Genomic DNA, 26,240 nt, shown 5'->3' on the forward strand with positions numbered 1-26,240 from the left:
GAGTTTACACACGTGATTATGATAGCTGTGTATGTCCCGCCCTCTGCTAACGCTGCAGCAGCCTGTGAGGTCCTGCACACTGTAACCAGCAGACTCCAAACACAGCACCCTCAGGCCCTTTTCCTGATCTCTGGGGACTTTAAAGATGATGTAACCATTTAATTATGGTTACATAATTAATTATGTAATTAATTATGCAAAATGCAAAACGCTCAGCTGTGTCTCCAATCAAAGCTCTGTAACTTCAGAGGTGATGTTCATATGTTGACTAATGGTTTTCTTTCATTTTTGATGTACTGCAGAATATTTGTATAAAATCCAGGCCAGGAAAATCTCCTTCATGTGTTTCTGTGTTTTGTCTTCAGCTACGTTGACACAAAGGCCTCTGCTGTGACGCTCACACCTTTGATAAAGTCTGGAGAGTGTCAGCTTCCTGTTTATAGATACAAAAATATGTAATGTTGTGAACTCTGGCCGCAGCGGCGCAAGAAAAAGGAGAATTACGGGAAGCACTCACAACAGGTAAAATCAAAATAACAAAGTAAAGTAGGATAAAATAAAAAACAACAAAAGAACAACACAATATACTTCCCCGTACTGTTACTGCTAACCTCTGTTAACCTAGTAACTCTTACCTTCTAACTGACAGCTGGTCAATAAACGAGCTCCATAAACGCTCCATATTCACCTTTACATGGAATATAAAGGGAAAAGAAGAAACACAGTGCTGTGTCAGCGTTAGACATATAGATATATCCTTGCTTTTAATACATTTGAAGGTGGGTGGGAGAGGTGCTTCTCCGCGTAGTCTACGGTCTCTTTGGGATCGCTAAAGCTTTTCCTCACATCACCATGGGTCACTAACAGCTTTGCAGGGTATAGCAGTCTGTACCTGACGCCGGTCATCCCACGTAGTCTTCCTCTCATATTTGCAAATGCGGCTCTGCGTTTCCAACAGAGGGAGGGAAATCTGGGAGGATGTTTATTTTAAAAACCCTTATACATCAGGTTCTTGTTCTCTGCAGCTTTCAGCAGAATTTCCTCACCAATGTGGTAGTAGTGCAATCTCAAGATGATGGGCCGAGGAAGATGACTTTGTTTGGGACGCTGGCGATTCGCTCTATGTGCTCGATCGATGAGTGGCTTCTCCTCGAGAGATAGCGCCTCCGCCAACAGGTGTGAACCAACTCAGTCATCTTGGGTCCCTCTGTGCCTTCTGGTATTCCTGCAGTTCTTAAATTATTCCTCCTGGAGTGCCTCAAGAGCTCCACATCTCTCATCTAACTTCTTTACCTCCGCAGACAAACGCTCCACAGTGGCCTGGAGAGTGGCGATGGTGTCAGAGTGGTTCGAGGCACAGTCCTGCAGTTCAGTCAAAGTGTTATCATGCCTGGCCACGTCGCTTTTTATGTCCGAAATTGAGGGCTGGATGCTCTGGTTCAAGGATGATATCTCGCCTCCTATGGTGGTAGAAATCTCTAATATGCAAGTGTCCAGTGCTAGTTAGTTAGTTCTAGTTCTAGTGGTTAGTGGGGCTTTATTTGATGATTCTAGTGTGTGTTACATTGTTGTCATATTGTTGAGTTGCAGAGCTGTACAGTGTTACAGTTTCTGTAGAGTCTGGTATAAGGAACTCAGATCCCTCTGTGAATAATGTTCACTGAAACTGATCTGTAGTTAATGAACTAGTCAGGATTTACACTAGAGAATGTTTCTGCCATTACATGGCCTGTATTTGTAGAGCGCTTTACTCGTCCCTAAGGACCCCAAAGTGCTTTTTTGCCCAAGGACACAACGACCGAGACTGTCCAAGCCGGGGCTCGAACCGGCAACCTTCCGATTACAAGACGAGCTGCCAACTCTTGAGCCACGATCGGCCCACATATTGTTGTCTTTTGTTGCAGACACCAAGTGTTGAGATCCTGTCTCAACCTCCTACATTCTTCCAGCAGGTTACACATTATTTTTTGTATTTGGAATCAAATATATGTGTCAGTTGGGCCTAGTGCAGGGGTCAGCAACCTTTAACACCCAAAGAGCCTTTTGGACCCGGTTTCCACGCAAAGGGTCAGGGTTCGGGAAAACACTGGGAGCCGCAAATACTTTGTGACATCTAAAATGAAGATAACACTGTGTATATTGTTTTTACCTTTATGCTTTGTGTGAACAACTACAGTGTGTTGCTTATGAAATCCATGAAGTGCTACAGAGAAAATTACATTTGATTTATGTAATGAACACATTTTGAGCTCTTAAAGAAATATAACAAAGGAAAGCTGAACTACAATGATCCATGTAGCAAACACAAACTGTTATATCGCCTTTGGGCTTTTGGAGCCTTGACCTGACTTTTAAAAAAAGCGCGTTCATGCAAACATCGTCGGGTCTGCCGTGATATGTTTACAACGGGACTTCTGCTCCTGAACCTCTGCGCACAGCGTCTGCAGGTAAGGTAACTTTATTTATACCCAAAGGCAAGGTAAATTTGCTTTACAGACAAATGACAGCATTTGACATCCCTTTAAAAACACACATACCTAGTAAATATATAAAGCTCACTGTGACACATACTTTAATATTTCGAATCAAAAACAGTTCTTATTTAATTCAGTGACAGCAACGGGGACAAAGCTGTTTTTATAACGCTTTGTCCTGCATCTCGGAAATAGAAACCTCCGTCCTGAGGGAAGAAGCTGAAATTCACCCCTTAGAGGATGGGAACCATTTTTAAGGATTGATAAAGCCATCCTCTGTACCTGCTCAGAGTACAGGGAGGCTAAACAAGACTGTGGCTCACCTATCAGACGACTGGACCATCTCACTATCTGATTCAGAGAGTTTTTCTCTGTGACAGAGGTCTGACCGAACCATGCCACCAAACAAAAGGATAAAACAGACTCAATAAAAGAACGATAAAACAAAGTTAACATTTTTTGGTCAATGTGGAAATGAACAAGTTTCCTAAGGCAATAAAGGTGCTGGTGACCCTTTTTACAAACTGATTTGCAATTTTGATCAAAGTTCAGTTTTTCATTGATTATGGTCCCAAGATATTTATATGATTGTACTTGCTCTATTTTCTGACCTTTAATTAAAGTGACTCCGTGCCCATTTTGTTGTTTCCTAAAATCAACAACCATGTCTTTTGTTTTAGATATGTTCAGCTGGAGATAAGACTCCTCCCACCACTGAACAAAGTCATCAATGACTGGGCCGTGGTTAGTTTCACCCTCTTTCAGTAAGCTGACAATAACAGAGTCATCTGCATATTTAATAATGACCCTGTTTTCATGTCTGCCCTGACACATGTTTGTATAGAGAGTGAATAATAAGGGCGATAGGACGCAGCCTTGAGGAGAACCTGTGGAGGAGAACACTGGGTCAGACAGAACCCCATTTATTCTCACTCTTTGTGACCTGTCAGTTAGAAAATCTAAAATCCAGCCCACCAGGTTTTTCCTGATTTCAAACTGTTCTAAAAGTCTTTTAATTAAAATATGGGGCTGTGTTGTATTAAAAGCCGAAGAAAAATCAATGAAAAGAAGTCTTGCAAAAGTCCCTTTACTCTCTACATGTTTAAGAATCAGATTTAGTAAAGTCAAAAGTGCGTCCTCCACTCCTCTGTTGGGCCTGTATGCAAACTGCATTGGATCCAGCTGACCTTCAGTCTCTTCATAATCACATTTCTGATGATTTTTTCAAAGACTTTCATGACAACTGAAGTGAGGCAACAGGCCTGAAGTCGTTTAGATTTAGGGACAGGAACCACGACTGCTTCTTTGCAAAGAGAGGGCACATGTTGTGTTTGCAAGGATTTGTTCAAAATAACCTGAAATATAGGCCTGAGTTCATCAGCACAAGGTTTAATTAGGCGGCCACTAATATTATCAGGACCTGGCTCTTGTTCACATTGACTGTATGAAAGGCCTTTTTAACATCGCTGAGTTCAATGATAAAGTGCTGAGTATCTCTCAGTTTCTGTTTCAGTTCCCAAATATCCTCGCTGAAATCAGAAGAACTAAAGCGAGCATAAAACATGTTTAAAGCATTTGAAAATCTCTGTCTGAATTAAAACATCTAAAATGACCTGACTGCTGCTCTGGGGATTTTGAAACCCTGCTATGGTTTTCATACAAGTCCAGGCAGACCCAAAAGTTTTTGCAGCAAATTTGCTTTCAAGAAGGTTTTTGTCTGTTTTGCTTTCAAGATCTCGATTTTCATTTCCTTGGTAGCTGTCTGAAAATCGGTAACAGCCCCTCTTTAAAGGCCTGTCTCTTTTTCCTTAAACAGGATTTGACACTTTTAGTGACCCATGGCTTATTGTTAGCGTAAATTTTAACGCGCTTACGGGGTATAATCATGTCTTTACAAAATACTGCACAGGAGCTAGTAACATCCACCAAAGCGTCGAGATCATCTCCACAAGACTGAAGACGGGGCTGTACGAAGTCACTTTATCTCTACAGACTGTAAGCTGTCGTCTGTGAGGCGTGAGCGTGTTTGTTTGAACACAGTTCACGGTGGAGAACAGCTGCTGACATAATGTGGATCCCAAGATCCATAACTGGCCTACCTGGGGCTGAAAGTCTCCATAAATGCAGGCGTTTCGGCGGCTACACCGGCTTCCACGAGTGTGACGCTTATTTTGAGAAAATAATAGAATATAAATGTATTTTTATATTTCAATATCACAATAATCTTCCAATGTAGAACTACAAGTTAAAAAAGAAGTAACATAAATCAAATCCACTTCAGCTAAATACTTCTCATTTATTTCCATCTTACATGCTGTGACTGCAGCCATTCCCACATCTCTGTGAATGGGACTCATGGACATGGATCAGTGGTTGTTGATCAATGGTCCTGAGAATCTGCATAATTAAGATGAAGGAACGGAGCTCCCAGCCCATCGTTCCTGCAGCTGCTTTCAGTCTTTATGCAAATGTCCTGTTTGTAAGACTGAAACCTGCAGCTGAGACTGAAGACGTCACCTGATGATGACGACACGTTTCTCCCACAAAACGCTGCGTCCAGATGAACAGAAGCAACAGACTCACTTTCCTGGATGATTGAGATGCATCAAGACTTCATTGTGTGTTACTTCTCATTCAGCACAGACACATTATTCCTGTTAGGTCATGTCAGCTGTCACTCAGTACAAGCACAACTGTGAACAACACAAACTTCTCTTCAATGTGTCACAGAAACACTAAGTGTGAGAGCCTGTATGACACACAGGACAGACTGTAAGCTCTGCTGGCTGCACAGCACTTTGTAGCAGTTTTCCAACATGTCCTCCACCCGTGATGTCAGTGGTGGGACCCCAGTCACAGCACTCAGCACCACCTCCTTTAAATGGATTTTATAGCAGTTCCTCCCGTTACTCGGTGCAACGCTTCTTAAATGTGTTTTTGCAGGATAAAACACAGCAGGTGGTGTAGAGAGGACGTCAGCTGACGGAGCAGAGGGAGGCAGACTGTGGATAAATGACAGAGTGAGAGGAGAGCAACCATGACAGAAGCACAGGTGTGGCAGATAGAAGTGGCTTTATAGACACTTATTGTCAGTCCTCGTGCATGCTGTGGAAATAAGTGTCTGTGTCATGAGGTGACATGTGAGCTTATCTTTGGTCAATAAAGCTGAACGACCAGTTTTCACTTTGCTTGTTACGCTTGTTTAGTGACGTCTGGGTTTCTGTGGAGCCCGAATTTTGATGAGTTCTGGTGAAATCATCTGAGATCATCTGAGCATCGGTGAAGAGTCAGCAGAGAAAGTGTGGGACAGAAGTTTGCTTTGGACACATGGACTGAAATCAAAAAGTAACAAACAGGATTTCCAATGGACAGTATGGAGAAGTGAAAGTACACAAAGGCTGTGCTGGAACACGTGTGTTACACTTTTTGACAGCTGAGAACAAAACACAATATTTTGCATCATCTCTGCAGTGTCTCTTCTTTCCTCTGCTGTTGTGCTTTTAGCTCCAAACTGTTTCAAATGGTTTGTCAGCAAGCTGACCTCTGACCTCTGCAGTACTAACTCCTGACCCGTACAAAGAGCGGGCGTTTCTGACCTTTGACCTGCAGCTGTATGTCTCTCAGTCTCAGTTCTTCTCTCCGTCACTGATGGAGCAGGTGTAGTTGCTGCTGACAGTCAGTCGTTTGTTTTCTCAGAGTGAGGCTGAAGTCTGAACTGTTCAGAGCATCAGGTCTCATCAACGTGCGCTGCTGTAACGCCGCTTTGTCCTCTGAGATCACCAGGTATGAAACCTGAGTGCTGACAGAGCAGCATGTTCCCCCTCATTCACCTCCACCACCACAGCCAAGGCATGCTGGGAAACTGAGGACACACAGACGGAGAACTGAAGTGTCTGCTGTGTGTTCATCTCAGAGTCCTCACAGGTGACACATTAGCTCCAGAACACCAAGCCAGGTGTTTGAAGCCTGACAGGGATTCTTCCCATCCAGAGGGAGGATTTAGCTGCACAACAATGAACATTAGTGTGTAGTTTAGAAACACAGACTGTGCCTGCACTGCATCTAGTGAAGAAAAGTGTTACTGCCAGAGAACCAGGCTCCTTTAAAGCAGCTGATATTAAGGTTGAAAAATCAACAATAAGCTGATGTAATCAACGTTTCACAAAATGGTCAGCAGCTAAAATCTGGAGCCGTTCTTTGCTGGTAATTAACAGTTTGTTCTTGTTAGCTAATTATGTCATTAAAGGTAGCAGCAGAAGCCTTGTGTTGAAAGCCCATTCACTCACACATTCACACAGTATGTGTGTGTCTGTGTTACACTGTGGACATCCCTTCTGTTGGAGCGCCATCTTGTGGCAGGTTTAAGAAATGTTCTTCTTGTAAATCCAAACTGATGCACCTCCATAGCAGACTGTGGAGGCTTTCAGTGACATGAAGACTTGATTTATACTGTCATATTCTCCTGTTACACAAAGCACAGCACGCTGAACATGGATGAACTGAAACTCCCAGCATCTGACTGAGGAAAAGCACAAATCATTCTCACACTGACTCCTGCTTGATTTTAGATTTGCTTTCAAATCCTCACACTTTCATATGAAGCACTAAATGGGCTCCAGACTGTTTATCTCAGCTTCCTGTCAAACACACTGCTGCTCACACCGAGGCTCAGTTTACTCCTCCAGCCTGGCTTAACCTGCTGTCTGTTAAAAACAGTCCCACACTCCTCTGTTTAATCCTTCTGATCAGACTCTTTGATTTTGTATTGTTTTTACCTGAAGTTGTGTTTTTGACATGGTTCTGTCTGTGAAATAAAGCTCACACACACACTGCTACAGTCCTTCATACACTTAGAAACGAAGCTGCTCCTTTCCTCAGTGCTGACACATAAAGAAGAGTTGCTTTTATATCCAACACGTCTCTGTTCCAGAAAACAGCTTCAGCAGCCTCTGAGTCTGAACTTGGAGTTGGTTATAAGCCACAGGCCTGTGTGCACAGCAATGAGGAAATATAATGCAGTAAGTGAAACATGGATGTGTGGAACAGATTATCCCAAAGGTTGATTCTGTTCATCTGGACGTTCTCAGTGAAACATTTGGTCTCTCGGTCAGGTGACTCCTTTAGTCTCAGCTGACTGCAGCTTTCCAAACCTTTGTCACTGGATCACTCACTTCATCTCCAACGTGTCCCTGACACAGACAGCTGGAGCCGTTACAGCAAAATCATTGATCATCGTTTTTAGAACATTAGCTGGTGTTGGTGGGCAGGCTAGCAGTGCTAATTGTTAGCACTAGTTCTGCTGCTCTCCCTTTGTCTCTGTTATTGTTGGTCTTTAGTGAACAATAGAAAGTGTCTTCATGAGACTGTTGCCTAATGTTCAAATGTAGATAACACCACCTGCACCAACCTGTTACACAGCACAACCCTCTGGTGTAGCTTTGGCTGGAGCACATATTGGCAGCTCCAGTGACATCACCACTCCATGGTGACATCATCTCTACAGACTGTGGCTGTTACATATCCTCACCTGGTAATAATAAGACTGTCCTCAGCTGCACACAGCTCCAAGATGAACAAACTGAAGTAAATACAAATTAGAGTTACGATAGATTGAAATCTTGTAATCAGAGCTAATTCTTAGTGAAACTCTCACAACATCATATCATGATCCTGGGTTAGTGTCTCGGTCTCAGATCACAACATCAGCACAGGCTTGGCTTGGGTGAGGTATTGAGTGGTTCTTGTCCATGACAGCTGCAGGTACAGTGCCATCAGCCATGCTGCACCACATGTCTGCCCAGGAACATTAGTGTGGCTGAGTCTCATGTAAACATTGTGCTAAAGTGGTGGGAAAGTGGCTGCAAGCTGGCTGCAGGAGGTGGTGGCTACAACTACCTGGATGGTGGCAGTAACAGCTACAGTATTAATCACAGAAGTGAAGTTGTTCATTTTTTAAATCACATTTTAATGAAGATTTGACAAAACAATGATGAAATTTGTGTTTTATTAGTTTGATCAGTGATTTGAATCCTTTCATTACAGAGTGAAGTTAAAGTAGACGTGTGAACACACTAATAAACACAAAGGGACACAACTACTACTGCATGATGTAAAGCTGAAGTATTACACAGCTTTATGAACCTCCTGTTATCCTGGTAGACGAGTACAGCAATAAATCTTTTACTTGAACATCTTCTGGCTCCAATAAGCTTTGAAATGTGACCATGAAGTTAGAGACACACTGACTGAAACCCACAGCTGTGACTGTGGATCACATCCACACACAGTGTAGCTGCTGTCTCTGTGTGAGCCTTTGCACTGCTGCTCGCAGCACCGTTATATCACTCAGCACTCGCTGCTGTTATTGAATCCACTTTTTACTGTCCGTGCAATCAAGCTCCTCTGCAGAGCTAGAAAATATCTTCGAACCAGTTTATGTGTTAGGGGATCCTTTGCAGCTGTGACTGTTGCCTCTGTTTTTGTCCTTTGGTTCCTGGGAGCCTTTTACATTTCCATCAGCAACAAATATCTGAACAGGCTTTATTGTAGGAAATACAGGAGTAAATAGTTGTCATTATTTATTAGATGTTGTTAAAGATGATCAGATGCTTGTTTAGTTTAATGCTGTGGCTTCAGTCAGCATCACTGTGCTGTATAGTTTTATTTTTCTGATCCTTCTGTTAAAGTTGCTGAATAAAAGCTGGTTGGTCTGCACCTCACCGCTGCCTCGAGCCTCCTTCTTTAAAGCAGCAGAGGCTCTTCATTCAGGTATCACAGCTCGAGTTGTTCTGCAGGAGACCCAGAGTACTGTCCTTGGTCCATAATGACATTAACTTTGATTCATGTCAACATGAAGCCTGAACGTCTGTGATGAACACACTATCAGCATCACTGACATATTTCATCATTTAAAAACACTTCCTGTCACTGTGGTGGTTACAGTGACATCATGCAGTTTGTGCTTTGACCTCCAGAGGGCGACAAATCAGCACAGACAGAGAGCTCCATTCAAACTTTGCTGCCATCAGGAATAATTCTTCAAATATAATCATCAGTGTTTGAGCAGTTATGATATCAGGGACAATCTAGACATGTGTGACAATACTGAACATGTCACATGACACACCTCAAACATCATGTGATCCACTCTCAGTCTGCACTTTCAGTCATGACTTCATGAATTTATGATCAGTTTACTCCTGAAATATTCAAATGCTGCAGGGTGAAGAACAACAAAGTGCTGACACATGTTTGTGTTTCAAACAAGAAAACCAGCAGAAATAAATCATCTTTGGACAACATGACAGAGATTAGTGAGTTTCCAACTTGCACTTGAATGCAGCACAGACAGATTCTGATGTTCGTGGTTGTAAACGTGTCCTCAAACGCCGCTCTGACTCTTTCCTTCCTGCTCAAAGTTCCTCTTTTCTGAACTTGGTGTTTGTGCCTGACGCTGCTCGTCTCCGTGTGGAGCTCCGTGTGAAGGTAACGTTAGCAGTGTGTAATGTTTCCTGGCTAACATCAGCTGTGTGCAGCTCAGTTCCAGCACAAATCTGCCGCTCCATAGTTCACGGTAACGGACTCATGAGGTCGACCGTTAAACGCTCTCCCGCCATTTTGTCTGTGTGCGCGGATGTGTACGTTTTTGTTACCACTGTCATCTCATCAATAGCCTATTTGTAAAAGATCTCTGTTCATAGTTTAGTTGGATTTTAAAACTCTGTAGTTGGACAGTTTTATTTTGGACTGATGCTAAAATTCTTGCTGATTGTTTCTGTCGAGGTTTTGTACTTGACATCCGCCATTTTGGATGTGATAAGCTGTAGAGAGTGCGTCCAAAAAGAGAAACCAGAAAGAGAACCTGTTTTATTAATAACCTCTTGCAAATAGAAGAATATGAAAAAAACAACAACAAACAGGATAAAACCTTTAAATTACTTGAATTTTTAAAATCACCATCATCTGTTAACACAAATTTGATCATTTCAAATTTTTGTTTTCATTTTCTCTTCCCAGTTACTTCTTTCTCATTCTCTTCATTCTCCTTGTCACCTTACGTCTCACTCCTTAACTGAAGTTATAGTTCTAACATAAGAAGTCCCACCAACGTCCTTTATTTAATCTCTGTGTTGTCACAGTTATTATCATCAGATCAGACATGAGACCCAGACAACAACATAAGTTTACAAGCTAACATCATGTCAGCTAACATTAGACGATAGCATCATAAACTTTAAATTACTTTGCCTCTGATCAACAGTTTGATTACATTCTCACATCACAGGTTTATTTGCTAAGTGTGAGTCCGCCCACATTAGATCCACTTTTCAGCAGGTGGAATAATTTGTAGTATATAGGTAATACATCAACAATGCTGCCGTGGCTAAGTTAGGAATATTTATAATGTCATTTCCAAAACTTGCATATGATCTGCTGTTACGTCCCCTGGCTAGTCTAGGGGGTTGAAGGGACGAACATAAATGTGGATAGAGAAGGAGGAGCCAAGATGGTAAATTTACAAGGTTTATTTAATACTGGTGATGGTACGTGGGTTCAGACCGAGGTGTAACGTCAGGGAGAGCCAAGGCCAACATAACAAACAAAACATCCCTGACGTAGAAATAAAAGAAACTTACCTAACTCCAAAGAAACAAAATATACAACCTATAACCATAACCTACCTAACAACACATAAACAGGAGAAAACAGGGTGTCAAAACAAAAGGCAGCTCTCCCCTACAAGCAGTCTGAACATGAAACAATAATGCTCACACAAAATACAAAGGCATGCAAGCCTGCACAAGTATGGCAACCAAAATGGCCAGAGGGCCCAGAAGCACAGCTCCACAGGCCTTAAATAGTGCTCTGCTGATTACCAATCAGCCAGACTCTGCGCAACATCCAATCAGGACAGAGGAGGTGGAGCCTGGACAAAACAAAGGGTTAATAGGGAGAAGAGACATCCTCCTGGGGGATTTAACATCTGCAATTTGTAGCAGATCTACTGACTGTCACAGAGCAGCTGGAGCAGTCTCGAATGCAGGTCAGTCCACTGCTGCCCCCTGTGGCCAAGTGCCATAGCTACTGCTGGATGAACTCGTGACACATCTGCACCTGTTTCTATGAACACATTGAGTCTGAGTGGCTGCACTTACACTGGTGCATTCAAACATATTGAAAGATGGCAGCAATGTGGATTGTCAAGACTCAAACCAACCATTGAGCAAAGACAGCAGGATCACTTGTTTCTGTTTGTTATACAGCCAGATTTACTCGTGACACACATGTGCAGCTGCTTTATCACCTATTCTGAATTTGTTTCAAGCACAATACATTTGTTACACATGTTGGGATATTGTGTTTGTTTTAAATGTTATATACCTGTGTGGTATGTGACTTGTGTTGCCATGACGCCAGGTCTCTCTTGGAAATGAGATTTTTAATCTCAATGAGATTTTTTTTTACCTGGATAAATAAAGGACTAATTTGTACTACTGTAATACTTGTGCAGGCAAGTATGGCAACCAAAATGGCCAGAGGGCCCAGAAGCACAGCTCCACAGGCCTTAAATAGTGCTCTGCTGATTACCAATCAGCCAGACTCTGCGCAACATCCAATCAGGACAGAGGAGGTGGAGCCTGGACAAAACAAAGGGTTAATAAGGAGAAGAGACATCCTCCTGGGGGATGTAACACCCCCACCCAGAAAAACAAACGTATAAGTTTGTTAACCTTACACCATCACATTCTTGAGAGGGCATCGGCCACAATATTTTCACATCCTCTTTTATGCTTTATTTCAATGTTGTAGTTTTGTGAAATTAAAGCCCACCTCATCAGTCGCTGATTGTTGTTATACATACGAGAGAGGAACACGAGAGGATTGTGATCAGTGAAGACCTCTACAGGTTGGGAAGTAGATCCCACATACACGTCAAAATGCTGAAGACCCAGAAGCATGGCCAGAGTCTCCTTTTCAATTGTCGAGTACCGCCTTTGATGAGTATCGAACTTCTTGCCAAAGAAGCAGACAGGATGACTCACTCCTTGTCCATCATCCTGAAGAAGAACAGCTCCAGCCCCCACCTCACTGGCATCCACTTCAAGCTTGAAAGGTTTAGCAAAGTCTGGAGCGACAAGAACAGGTGAACTCGACAGAAGACCTTTTGCACATTCAAAAGCATGTTGACACTCAGGACTCCAAATGAATGGTACCTTCGGGCTGCACAGGTTTGTCAGTGGTGTTACAACTTCAGAAAAATTCCTACAGAAACTAGAGATGGCATGATACCACTTTTTTATGTCCGATACCGATATCTGCCGATACCGATATGAATCCGATATAGTGTTTTTTTAATCAACAAAACTGTTTTTTAAATATCTTGCTGCATTTTGTATAAGTTCATACTCAAGTTTAAAACAACAACTACACTAAAGCTATTCTGTTATACCTGTATACAAAAAAAAACATTTCATAGTTCAGCAATACTGATCAATCTAATAAACTTAGACCTACACCATCCTCCCTATTCTGGTATTTTAAAGAGTACTTAGCGTAAATATTAAGCAACCTAACTAATAGGGTTCCAACTCCCAGCAACAACAAAAATAAATAAATAAAATATAGGGAACCACCCCTCACACTCCACCTCATGATGCTTAATCGACGTAATCAACCTTAATTTGATGCAGTGTGAAAAAAAATGCACAGAAATCAATTATTTTTCAAGAAATATTAAATAGATTCAACATCTTTCTTCAACAAAATTGCAGACTGCACAGATGGTACCTTCCCAAAGGAAAAAGTACTATAGCTTACTAGGGTATATATATTAGACTTAATAGTCACTATATACAGTGATTGACTTCTATTCATTTTACATCAAATTAAAACTTTGGGTGTCAGATAATTATTTATTAAAAGCTCGACATTTTAAATGAGAATAAGAAAGAAAAGTATGTCCCTGTGCCCCCTCTTTCCCGTTAATGCCCTATCGGCCCCCCTGGCTAAACTTTGCTAGATCCGCCCCTGCACAGTTACCAGCCGTCAGCTACGTAGAAAACGATCCTGGTGTAGAAAGTAATATTAAATAAATTGTAACAACAGCTTATCAAGCTTAAACGTGCTGCTGTTGTTCAGCCGCTGGTTTCCTCTTTCTGGTGCAAAGTGGGCCAAAAACAAACAAGAGAGACGGACTCGCGACAGAAAAGCCGATCAGCTGATCGTTAAGCAGTTTCACGATTGAAGTAGCAGCCGGAGAGCAAGAGGCAGTCGCTCGTTAAGCTTAACGCAGGAATGCTTTACAAACATTCAGAGATGGACTTACACACTTGCTTTACTTCTCTCGGGGATAACTTTGTCGGAGATGAAATGCCGGGTTGCTAGCGAAGCTCCAAATGCTATCCAGACCACCGACAGGTCCCGCATGCCACAGCTGCTCTATCATGTGATGCATACTGCTCGACGTGCTAACTTTCTGAGGTGAGTTACGGCGTGTAGCAAGTTTTGTGAGGTGCTTTCCTGATATTTAATGGATCGGATTACATTTTTTATTTTTCTCCGATATCCGATCCAGTAATTTAGGTCAGTATCGGACCGATACCGATACGTAATATCGGATCGGTCCATCTCTAACAGAAACACCTGTAGTAACCAACCATCCCCAGAAATCTGCGCAGCTCACGGCGTGTTGTTGGCACAGGACAGTTGAGGATGGCATTAACCTTTGCACTGATAGGGCGAACCTTGCCCTGTCCAACTTCCTTTCCAAGGTAGGTCACTGTAGCCTTACCAAACTCGCATTTAGCCAAGTTGAGGGTCAAGGAAGCATCAGCTAAACGCTTGAACACAGTAGTTAAAGTGTCGACATGCTCTGACCAGTTGGAAGAATAGATGACCACATCATCAAGATAAACACTACAGTTTGCCACACCAGATAATACAGTTGACATTAACCTCTGAAAGGTAGCAGGAGCATTTCTCATTCCAAATGCCATAACTGTATATTGTAAAAAGTGATCAGGTGTTACGAAAGCTGAGATTTCTGATGCTCTTTCCGTCAGAGGTACTTGCCAATAACCTTTAAGAAGGTCAAGCTTACTCACATAAGCAGCAGATCCGACGCTGTCAATACAGTCCTCAACACGGGGCAGTGGGAAGGAATCAGGTACTGTTACTGCATTTACCTTGCGGAAATCTGTGCAAAAGCGAGGTGTTCCATCTGATTTTGGCGTAACCAGGCACGGAGAACTCCATGGACTATAGCTTGGGATGGCCAATCCATGCTTCAGAAGGTAGTCTACTTCTGTGTTCATCATTTCCCTTTTTGCCATATTCACACGGTAAGCATGCTGCTTAATAGGCACGGCATTCCCAACATCAATGTCGTGCTCTATTACAGTAGTACAGGAAGGCATGTCCCCAAAGAGTGTTAGATGAATGGTGACGAGCCTTTCAATGTCCAACTGTTGCTCACGGGTCAAGTGAGACAGATATATAGACAACTGGGACAGTACCTCAGAATTAAGCATTCTGGCATTCTGGCAGCTGGCATCACAAAGTTTGAGCCCGTCTTCATTTAAACTTGACCTCAATCCTGAGGAAGAGTTCAACGCGAGAGTTTCTGGAGATGAGATTGGCTCGGACGGAGATGCCACAGACTTATCTGCAGGACCACAGAGAGAGTCAGCTCTAGAATGAAAAGATTTGAGCATATTGAGATGGCACAAGCGTGTTTTACGCTTCCTGTCTGGGGTTTTAATCACATAGTCCGTGTCATTTACTTTCTTATCCACCTGGTATGGTCCACAGAAGCGGGCAGACAATGCAGAGCTAGCAGTTGGTAGAAGAACCAAAACCTTGTCACCTGGATTGAAAGATCGAGGAACGGCTTTCTTATCATACCAACTCTTCATCTTCCCCTGAGCAGAGGAGAGGGCTTCTGCAGCTGCCAACCTGGCCTTATGGAGGCGCTCTCTGAACTGTGAAACATAATCCAGAACATTAGTTTTCACAAAATGGTCTGTTGACAAGAACTGTTCTTTCAACAACTTCAAAGGTCCCCGGACAGAATGACCAAACACTAGTTCATTTGGGCTAAACCCAAGGGACTCTTGCTTAGCTTCGCGCATGGCAAACACCATCAGAGGTACTCCCTCATCCCACTCTTTTCCAGTATCCAAGCAGTATTTCTGCAATGTTGCCTTGAGTGTCTGATGCCAGCGCTCCAATGCTCCTTGAGACTCAGGATGGTATGCACTTGACACAACATGCTTAATCCCCAGAGTCTGCATGACCTGCTTGAAAAGTTTAGACAGAAAGTTAGTTCCTTGGTCTGTCTGGACTACTTTCGGTAAACCAAAAGTAGTGAAGAACTTTGTTAAAACTTTAATCACCAAAGGTGCAGTTATTCTTCTGAGTGGGACAGCTTCTGGAAAACGAGTCGAAGTACACATTGCAGTCAGTAAAAACTGATTACCATTCTTTGTCTTGGGCAATGGACCAACACAGTCCACAATGACACGTTCAAAAGGTTCACCAAGTACTGGTATAGGATGAAGAGGAGCTATAGGAACTGTCTGGTTTGGCTTTCCTGCAATCTTACATGTTTTACAAGTGCGGCAAAACTCAACTATATCAGCCTTCAATCCTGGCGAAAAGAAATGGTTGAGTATCTTGTTGTACGTTTTTGTAACTCCCAAATGACCAGACAGAGGGTGCTCATGTGCAAGGGAGACTACGTAGTGACGATACTCAAGAGGCACAACAATCTGATAAGTAGTGCTCCAGTCACAGTCATCAGAACAGCTTTCCTCTACGTCCGCTGTTAGACTTGGGTGGGCAGTCCACTTGCGCATCAAGACCCCATCTTCCAAGAAATAAGAAGCCTTTTTATTTCCTGTTTCAGAAAGAGAGCAACAAGGCTTTCACGTGTGACCGGCAAGTCTAACTGTGGGAGATGTAGATCTTTCCACTTCTCAGTAGTATCCTTTGAACCACTTTTAAGATCAATCGGGGTTTGCAAATCATCTGTAGCCAGAGCCTGAGCCAACAAAGAGTCTGACAAATCAATTTCCTCAGCTTTACGTCTTGCTTGAGCCCTGGTGAGAACACAAGCAGGAAAAACAGATGGGAAACATGTTGCTAGGTCGTTGCTCTTCAAGTTTGATTCTGGATCATTTGTTACTTCGGGAACAGGTTGCACTTTTCCACCAGCAATATCATTTCCCAAAATGAACTGCACCCCTTTTATGGGAAGTGAGGGGCGTACTGCCACAGAGAAGATGCCATTAACCAACTTTGACTTGATGTGTACATAATGCAAAGGAGCTTCGACATAGCCCATTTCAACTCCTTGAATCAGAATACTACCATGACAAGAGGAATGGTCACTCAGGGGTAATACATCAGATAAAATCACAGATCTTGACCCTCCCGTATCTCGGAGTATTCGAATGGGTTTTTCATCCTCAGGCTTCCCAGTCAATGACACAGTGCCATCTAAGAGGAAGGGTTTGAAGCAGGGATCAACTCCTTCACTTTGGTCCCTTCTCTCAGCACGGATGGTTTTAATTAAGCCTACTCCTTTTGGTGACTGGTTCTTGCGCTTCAAAGCGGGACATTCAACAACAACATGACCAAGTTTATGACAATAGAAACATTCCCTTTCAGTCCTTGGAGCAAAAGTCTGTCGTGGGCTTGAAGGATCCTTTCGTGGGGGAGGTTCTCTGGTGGTAACTTCACGTTTCTGCACAAAAACAGTTTTATGAGTCAGCACAAATTCATCAGCTATCACAGCTGCTTCTTTCAAAGTGGAAACCTTCTGTTCATTAAGGTGTACGACAATGCGTTCTGGCAGGCCATTTTTGAACTCTTCCAGCAGTATCAGTTCACGTAAGGAGTTGTAGTCAGGAACTTTACTTGCTGTTATCCATCTATCAAAAAGAGTAGCTTTTTCACGAGCAAACTCTACAAAAGTCTGATTTGCTGTTCTTTTGTGATTGCGAAAGTATTGCCTATACGCTTCGGGAACAAGTTCATAAGCAGCAAGGATAGCAGACTTCACTACATCATATTTCAAACTTTCTTCCAAAGACAAAGCAGAACAGACTTCTTGTGCTTTGCCTACCAATTTGCACTGAAGAAGCAATGGCCAAACTTCTCTCGGCCAGTGCAATGAGGCAGCAACACGTTCAAACACATTGAAATATGTATCAACTTCTGATTCACGAAATGGAGGTACCAACACAATGTTTTTACTCACATTGAAACCACCTGGGTTTACATGGGAGGAGGTTGTTTCATCAACAGATGAATTTGCAGAACTAGGTTGAGTAGTAGTACTTCTTGAAGTCTGTGCCTGTAAGTCCAACTGACGCAGTCTGACCTCCCTTTCAATCTGCAACTCCAGCTCCAACTTTTTCAGCTTTAACACCTTTTCTGTCTCTGCTTCCAACCTGCGAAGTTCCAACTCTGCCTGACAAGCTTGGGCTTTATCCTGAGCCTCAAATTGTAATTTAGCCAAACGTACCTTGAGTAATACTTCTTGTCTTGAACGAGGAGAAGATGGAGTAGCAAAAGAAGGTGAGCCATTAGTGCTTAAATTTTCCACCGTTTGTTGCTCCACAGCAGCAGGGTTTTGCCCTTCGTCCTTTAACACAGCAGGCTTCACTCCTTCATTAGGGGTCCTGTCAAGAGGAACTGGCAAACGAGGTGATTTAGAAACAGGAAGCAGGCCTTCTTCCACAAGTTTGTTTGAAACAGCAGTTTTCAAGTCCTCTTTCACCATTTGCCTTGATACATTTAACTCAAAGTGTGCTGCTATAGCAAACAAATCACGTTTTCTACATGCATTTAGCTCCTCCCAAGAAGGATTACTCAAAAATTCACTCAAAGCGAAAACACCAGTTGCCATACTAACTACCTCTGCCAAATACACCAGCAGAAACAAACAACTCCAAACCTTCACCATCCACAAATGGATTAACCAGGACTTTTATCCCGGACGAGCCGCCAATTTATGTTACGTCCCCTGGCTAGTCTAGGGGGTTGAAGGGATGAACATAAATGTGGATAGAGAAGGAGGAGCCAAGATGGTAATTTTAAAAGGTTTATTTAATACTGGTGATGGTACGTGGGTTCAGACCGAGGTGTAACGTCAGGGAGAGCCAAGGCCAACATAACAAACAAAACATCCCTGACGTAAAAATAAAAGAAACTTACCTAACTCCAAAGAAACAAAATATACAACCTATAACCATAACCTACCTAACAACACATAAACAGGAGAAAACAGGGTGTCAAAACAAAAGGCAGCTCTCCCCTACAAGCAGTCTGAACATGAAACAATAATGCTCACACAAAATACAAAGGCATGCAAGCCTGCACAAGTATGGCAACCAAAATGGCCAGAGGGCCCAGAAGCACAGCTCCACAGGCCTTAAATAGTGCTCTGCTGATTACCAATCAGCCAGACTCTGCGCAACATCCAATCAGGACAGAGGAGGTGGAGCCTGGACAAAACAAAGGGTTAATAGGGAGAAGAGACATCCTCCTGGGGGATTTAACATCTGCAATTTGTAGCAGATCTACTGACTGTCACAGAGCAGCTGGAGCAGTCTCGAATGCAGGTCAGTCCACTGCTGCCCCCTGTGGCCAAGTGCCATAGCTACTGCTGGATGAACTCGTGACACATCTGCACCTGTTTCTATGAACACATTGAGTCTGAGTGGCTGCACTTACACTGGTGCATTCAACATATTGAAAGATGGCAGCAATGTGGATTGTCAAGACTCAAACCAACCATTGAGCAAAGACAGCAGGATCACTTGTTTCTGTTTGTTATACAGCCAGATTTACTCGTGACACACATGTGCAGCTGCTTTATCACCTATTCTGAATTTGTTTCAAGCACAATACATTTGTTACACATGTTGGGATATTGTGTTTGTTTTAAATGTTATATACCTGTGTGGTATGTGACTTGTGTTGCCATGACGCCAGGTCTCTCTTGGAAATGAGATTTTTAATCTCAATGAGATTTTTTTTTACCTGGATAAATAAAGGACTAATTTATAACGTTCAGTGTTTTCCGGTCTTCCAAAAGAAAAAAAACCTTCAACTACATGACATGCAGTTGTGTATTTGTTTTCACCTTATCATACACTTGAAGTTTTACAAATCACCACTTCTTTAGTGAATATCATTTCAGTCTCAGACAATCTCGTTTCTCTTACAGAGGTTGAATGCACCTTCTGCAGATGGCGGTACCACACAGTGTGCGTGGACTTCCCCTGCACAGAAGGCAACTACAAATGCTGTGAATGCTAAATAAACAGAAACAAATGATCCCTGTTGTCTTTGCTTGATGATTGGTTTGAGTCTTGACAATCCACATTGCTGGCGTTGCATCTTTCAATGCCAGCAATGGCAGGTATCAGTGCTCAAACCTTTTGTGTTTGTTTCCAACAAGTTGCCCACCTCGGGAAACAAAAATGTGTTCTTTTACTTGTCAGATGAACATATGAGACACTTTGACTCTTCAGTGCAGTGTGGAGCCTAACAAAGATCTGTTTTGTGTCCCAGCTGATCAGCAGGAGGAGGAGAGTCTGACGGAGCAGCAGAGGAACATTTTCAGCTACTTGGACTCAGCTCAGCCACTACAGAGGAAACAATGAGCTCAACACAGAAGGTGACAGACAGAGCAGGACCATATGACCAAAGATATTTATCACCATATACATTTGAACATTTGCCATAACGATGTAGCTGACGATAGAATTGACACCAGACAAAATACTTTACAGCTGCACAACTTTATTAAAAACCCATCAATGTATTTTCACTGAAACAAGCAGCTGTTGTTTATGTGCATTAAAGTTATATAAAAATGTAACAGTGCAAATGCAAATTGCTCGCTGACAGTTTAACCAAAAGGCGTTTCCAGTGGAAACTGGCCGACACATCCTGAGCATAACCATGTATAATATCCACTAAACTTCAGAAGAGGTTATACAGTCGTGGCCAAAAGGTTTGAGAATTGCATAAATATTGGAACCTGGAGAAGTTGCTGCTTAAGTTTTTATAATAGCATTTTGCCTGCACTCCAGAAGGTTATGAGGAGTGATCAGATGAACTGCATCGTCCTTCTTTGCCATGAAAACGAACTTAATCCCCAAAAAGCCTTACCACTGCATTTCATTGCTGTCATCAAAGGACCTGCTGAGACCATTTCAGTGATCGTCTTCTTAACTCAGGTGAGAATGTTGGCGAGCACGAGGCTGGAGATCATCATGGCTGTATCCCGATTCAGGTTCTGCAGCTTTAAAGTCCTCAAGGGCCGCGTACTCAAAGACCGCTAAGGCCGAAGTGCGAGGCTCGTAGGCTCGTGAAATGGGACGTCTAGCCTCCGTCGCGCTGCCCAGGTTGCCTAGCAACCATGATACTAACAGCTGGAAACGTTTCATACGGCTTTGTTTGACAGAAATGAAGGAGAACATATTTAGTTCATTTGTTTCTACATGAGCTCTGTGTGATTTGATGAGTATCTGAGGCTGAGACCACAGGACTGTGAAACATGATTGTTGGGCTTCATTTCTGTGCTGAACAGTCGTTTAAGATTAGCTGTAAATAACAATTAGCTGATGTTGTTCATGAGACTAAAGTCATCTCACTGTGGTAATGTAAATATAATATGGCCAATATTATAGTTATTATATTAATCACTTCACTCACAGACAAGTATCTGTGACAGTGTGTATACAGATGTATCATATATAAGAGACAAATATTGTTCATTTAATATGTTGGTACTAAATTTGGCTCAGTGCTTACATATATGTGTAAAAAGCAAATGTAGGAGCTGTGATAACTGTGTCTGATAGAATGAAGAGTAGACTGATATATGAAATATTCCTTTATTGGGTGAGAAAATCAGACCATGTCATAACTGCTGTAAGTCACACAGAATAGATATCAGAGCCTTAAACAGGCTGACTTCTGCTAAATGGGTCAAACTGGGCAGAAGGTCTACAAACACATAACATCCTTATAGAATATGATGTAACACTATAGATCAACTTAGCTCAGAATATATAAAGCATATAAACAGTTACAGCAATATGATGCAACACACACAGCAGCTACTGATCCAAAATACTCAAAGCTTCATAGAACTGAAACCAACATTTATTTTTAGCTCCATCCTGCTGCTGATACAGACTTTAGGTTTCTGAACATTAAACTTGTTGCTGCCTTTCATAGTGTGTAACTTGAAGGCCCTGAGTACTCTGAGTACTTTCTCCCACACTGGAAACACTGGGAGGATCACATTATGTGAACATTACCTAATAAGACTGATTCAGCACAGACAGTTATGTTAAACCTTCCTAGCAGTCCTTCACAAACAGGGAACAGTCTGTCTATTCTCTCCATCTGTCAGCTGCTGCTGGCTCTTCCTCCTCCTCTTCCTCACACACTGCTGAGTTTGTCCTGGTGGATCATCAGGGCTGCAAAGCCTCACAGATGATGTGCAGCAGTGGCTCCCTCAGTCTGTCCTCACTCTGGACACTTGCAGTCGTCACACATGGAAATCAAATGTGTGATAAGCTGCAGGATTCAAACACAAGTGTAACTTATAAACACATGTTCATACTTTTATTCCACAATCAGAGAGAAAGAAACAGAGAGAGAGTGCAGGACAGACAGACAGGTGACAGTCTCAGGTGTACACACTGCTACACAACAGCACCAGAGAAGCAGGATTTAGTGTTTGTGTTATTACGAGTGTAAACAAGAAGAGTTCCAGATGGTGCAGTGGACACATGTGTGACTGCTGTGATTAAAGCATCTTTCTTTCAGCTTAACGAGTGAACCGTCAGCTCGTTCAAACACACGTTAAAGTGCGTTTGGCTCGACACCACCGAACAGAGGCAGCAATATAACACAGCTAACATTAACAGTGCAGTGAATCCTGCTTGTGCCGTGATGTTCAGGACTGCAAACCGAGCAGCATCACTGACTTTCAGCTTGTTGTGTTTGTGGATATATGACTGACTTTAATTATCCATAAAATCATCACATTCTCTGTCAGATGAAGGTCGACTATTGAACGGCGTATATTTTAAAGGCTTTAAAACCAAGTTAACGCTGAAAGTACAAACATCACTAATGTCACATAACTCTGCCGACAAGGCATAGCTATGGCTATGAAATGCTCTTTGTGTATCACTTCTTCATTATGAAAGATGTCATTAATGCACTAGTAATGTCTCATCTGGAGTATTGTTCAATCATTTGGTCAGCAGCTAATAAGACAGATCTTAACAGACTTCAGTTAGTCCAGAATAAGGCGTCCAGATTAGTGTGAAGATGTTCATACTATACTAATATTGATCAAATGCATAATAACCTTTCTTGGCTTCCTGTACAGGCTAAAATATTCTATGGCTTACTTGTAGTTCTAAAGAAAGCAATTCTGTTAAACACACCACATTTATTCTGCTCAGCTGCAGTATCCAGATGAAATACATCATCATATTACACAGTTTTCAACAAGCTGCAATTTAGTAAATGCTCGAGTTAAAAGTAACGTTTTGTAAAACTGTTACATTTAGAGCAACTTTTAAGTGGAATAAGTTGCCTTAAAAAATTAGAGAATTATTCAAAACTTCAATGAACACTTAAAAGCCGATTTACAGAGCTTTTAGTTGTTGTAAATATTGTAAGACATGATTTGTTTTTGAAATTTGTGTAATGTGCCTCAATGTTATTGATATTATTATTATTATTATTGATTGCTTATATTTGAACAATTGTGAAACCTCACTGTGGATGTAAGAGTGAAATTATGTGGATATCTTGAATCCACTTTATTGTGTAATATTTTATGTGAGTATTTGACGGAAGACGAGCAACATCTGTTGTGGAAGCTAACGGGGTTCCTTTAGAATAAACAAACATAGGATTTATTATCACTGAATAATTCTGTATAAATTTATACAAATTATAGAAATATGTAATAGGAAACAACAAAATAATCTAAATTATAAAAGTGTGTGTGTGTGTGTGTGTGTGTGTGTGTGTGTGTGTGTGTGTGTGTGTGTGTGTGTGTGTGCATGATTTTAGTGTTTGAACAGTCATGAATTATCTTTAACAGCAGGTTGGATGTAATGTGTTAGAACTACCAGCAGGTGGGGATAAGAGACCTTTAAGGTGTTTGGTGCCACGCTCCACCTTCAGGTTTAAAACTAGTGTTAATGGAGTTTGAAGGTTGAGTTTGTTCCACGACTGCATTTCACTCACTGCCTCTGTTTGTATCTCTGTCACTGCAGGACCAACATGGAGCCAGAAGTCAGCGCTCTCAGGAGGCCGACAAACCTCACAGAAGAAAGGGAGAGAAAAAACACACCTGTGACGAGTGTGGGAAGGGTTTTACTGTGACGGCTAAACTAAAACGGCATCAGGTCATCCACACTGGAGAGAGACCGTTCAGCTGTGACTTGTGTGGAAAGTCTTTTTCCTTCAAGGGTTCCCTAAAAACACACCAACTCATCCACAGTGGAGTTAAAGCGTACAGCTGTGATCAGTGTGGCAGAGCTTTTACTCGCAGTAGCCACTTACAGAGTCATCTAGTTACCCACTCTGGAATTAAGGCATACAGCTGTGACGAGTGTGGGATGGAGTTTACTCTGAAGGCTTCACTAAAACATCATCAGGTCATCCACACTGGAGAGAGACAGTTCAGCTGTGACTTGTGTGGAAAGTCTTTTTCCTTCAAGGGTTCCCTAAAAACACACCAACTCATCCACAGTGGAGTTAAAGCGTACAGCTGTGGTCAGTGTGGCAGAGCTTTTACTCACAGTAGCCACTTACAGAGTCATCTAGTTACCCACTCTGGAATTAAGGCATACAGCTGTGATCAGTGTGGCAGAGCTTTTACTCACAGTAGCCACTTACAGAGTCATCTAGTTACCCACTCTGGAATTAAGGCATACAGCTGTGACATCTGTGGAAAAACTTTCAGCCGGAGAGGGAACCGAAATACACACCTACGCATTCACACCAGACATGATGTGTACTGCTGTGAACAGTGTGGCAAATACTTTACAACAGACGCACAGTTACAACGACACATGTTTACCCACACTGAGGAGAGACCTTATCAATGTGACCTGTGTGAGAAGACTTTTAAATCTCCACATCACCTGAGACGACACCAACAGATCCACACCAGAAAGAGACTCTACAAGTGCAGCTACTGTGAGAGAAGCTTCTCACATTCACGTAGTCGTAACATTCATGAACGTACACACATGGAAGGAAACTACAGCTGTGACCAGTGTGACAAGAGCTTCAGGAATCTCAGATCATACTCTGCACACAAACGATCCCACGTTACTAATAAACTGTTTCACTGTTACCAATGTGCCCAAACATTCACCTCATTGTCTGCTCTGTGCAAACATCAGCGCGATCACTCAGGGCTGAAATCACTCCCATCACTGGATCACAGTGAATCTGAAGACACAGAAAGATCCTCTGGTTTCTGTGTCAGACTCAAAAAGCTTGAGATCAGGCTCCACAGAGTTCAGATAGAATCTCCTGTAAAAATCTGATGAGGCAGCTGTGAATCAAACTCTTCCCCTAGTTCCATTTTAAGCTTTCAAAACTGTCCTACTGTAGTGTTCACGTCAAGTGGTTAGCTTTCTTTTCATCAGTTGGTTGAAAACTGTTTCCTATTATAAAGTTTTTGTTTTAATGTATTTTGATCAGTTTGACCAGTTTTTAAATGACCATGAACACTGAGCGTATTGTATCTGTACAGCATGTTTTTCTATTAGACAGATTTGTAACAGAGGCCTTGCTCTCAGTAAGTTTGAAATCCTTTTCTGATTTATTTTGTAATCTCTGATCTTTGTGTATCCTGCTCAGTTTGCATGCTGCCTGTAGGAGTTTCTGTCTTTGTATTTGAAGAGAATTCATTGAATATACTCAGCTGCTTCCCTTTGGTGCCTCACACATCACTGAAGTTTTTCAGTGTCCAGTTATTTGTTTTTAATAGCTGTTTGAATTCTCTGTATGTTTGACCCTGTAGACTGTTTAATGGACTGCTCGTCTTCCTGTTTGTAACCACTGCCTGTTTAGGACTAAAGATTTGGATTTTTGACTTTAACACAGCCTCTGCGTGTCGTCCCTTTGTGTCCTCGTCCTCTGTGTCACAGATGTTTCCATGATAATAACACAGCTTTCCCACAGTGGCTTGCAGCAGCATTTATTCACAGCACATTTGAGAAAGGTTCAGATTAACTCGATGAGTTTATATTCAGAATGATTCTGACAGTGGGCCACTGTGAATTGTGATCTTTCATCAGGTCAATGTTTAAGTTCAGTATTTCAAAGCAGGAGCTATGAACAGTCATCATGTTGGCATTAGAATTATTATTATTAATCATTATTAATAATGTCGTTACTCATGTATAACTTTGATTAGTATACATGAATTTTATCAATAGTAAAAATAATGAATAATTCATGTATAACTTTTATTGTGTTTTGTATATTAATTATATTTAAATAGAGATGTTGACCCTGTCTCTACAGTAGCATCAGTGTAACATACATTATTGGTCCAAGCTGTCATAAATGGGGAGCCTGATCCTTTATTATGAAAACATGACGAGTATTTTTCTTGTCAGTTGGGAAGAAGTTGGTCTTTTTTTCCTTCTTTTTGCTCAGTTTGTCTTTTCTTTGATAATTGAAACTCTGATC

The 26,240-nt window shown here is 42.0% G+C and overlaps 3 protein-coding genes across 4 annotated transcripts in view; 2 read left to right on the plus strand and 1 right to left on the minus strand.

The window, feature by feature from the left end:
• Positions 1–26,240, minus strand: part of LOC309702205 (protein NLRC3-like) — a 257,026-nt gene that overhangs the window by 64,348 nt on the left and 166,438 nt on the right. The gene's annotated exons all lie outside the window — the stretch shown is intronic.
• The window catches only part of LOC309702181 (NLR family CARD domain-containing protein 3-like), a 233,901-nt gene continuing 217,497 nt past the window's right edge, over positions 9,837–26,240 (plus strand). Inside the window, exon 1 of the mRNA XM_082526665.1 lies at positions 9,837–9,959. The gene's annotated coding sequence lies outside the window, so the exon portion shown is untranslated. The remainder of the gene's footprint in view (positions 9,960–26,240) is intronic.
• LOC309702326 (uncharacterized protein) lies at positions 13,550–25,644 on the plus strand. 2 transcript variants are annotated; one of them, XM_082527000.1, is made up of 4 exons: positions 13,550–13,955; positions 14,050–14,245; positions 20,058–20,163; positions 23,804–25,644. In XM_082527000.1, the coding sequence occupies exons 3-4, from the start codon at positions 20,146–20,148 to the stop codon at positions 25,085–25,087; spliced, it is 1,302 nt and encodes a 433-aa protein (XP_082383126.1). In that variant the 5' UTR covers positions 13,550–13,955; positions 14,050–14,245; positions 20,058–20,145; the 3' UTR covers positions 25,088–25,644. The 2 variants fall into 2 exon arrangements, with proteins under 2 accessions (XP_082383126.1, XP_082383127.1); XM_082527001.1 differs by lacking the exon at positions 14,050–14,245.

The sequence above is a fragment of the Aulonocara stuartgranti genome (assembly GCF_965226115.1).
Source record: "Aulonocara stuartgranti genome assembly, chromosome: 3".
Lineage (NCBI taxonomy): Eukaryota > Metazoa > Chordata > Actinopteri > Cichliformes > Cichlidae > Aulonocara > Aulonocara stuartgranti.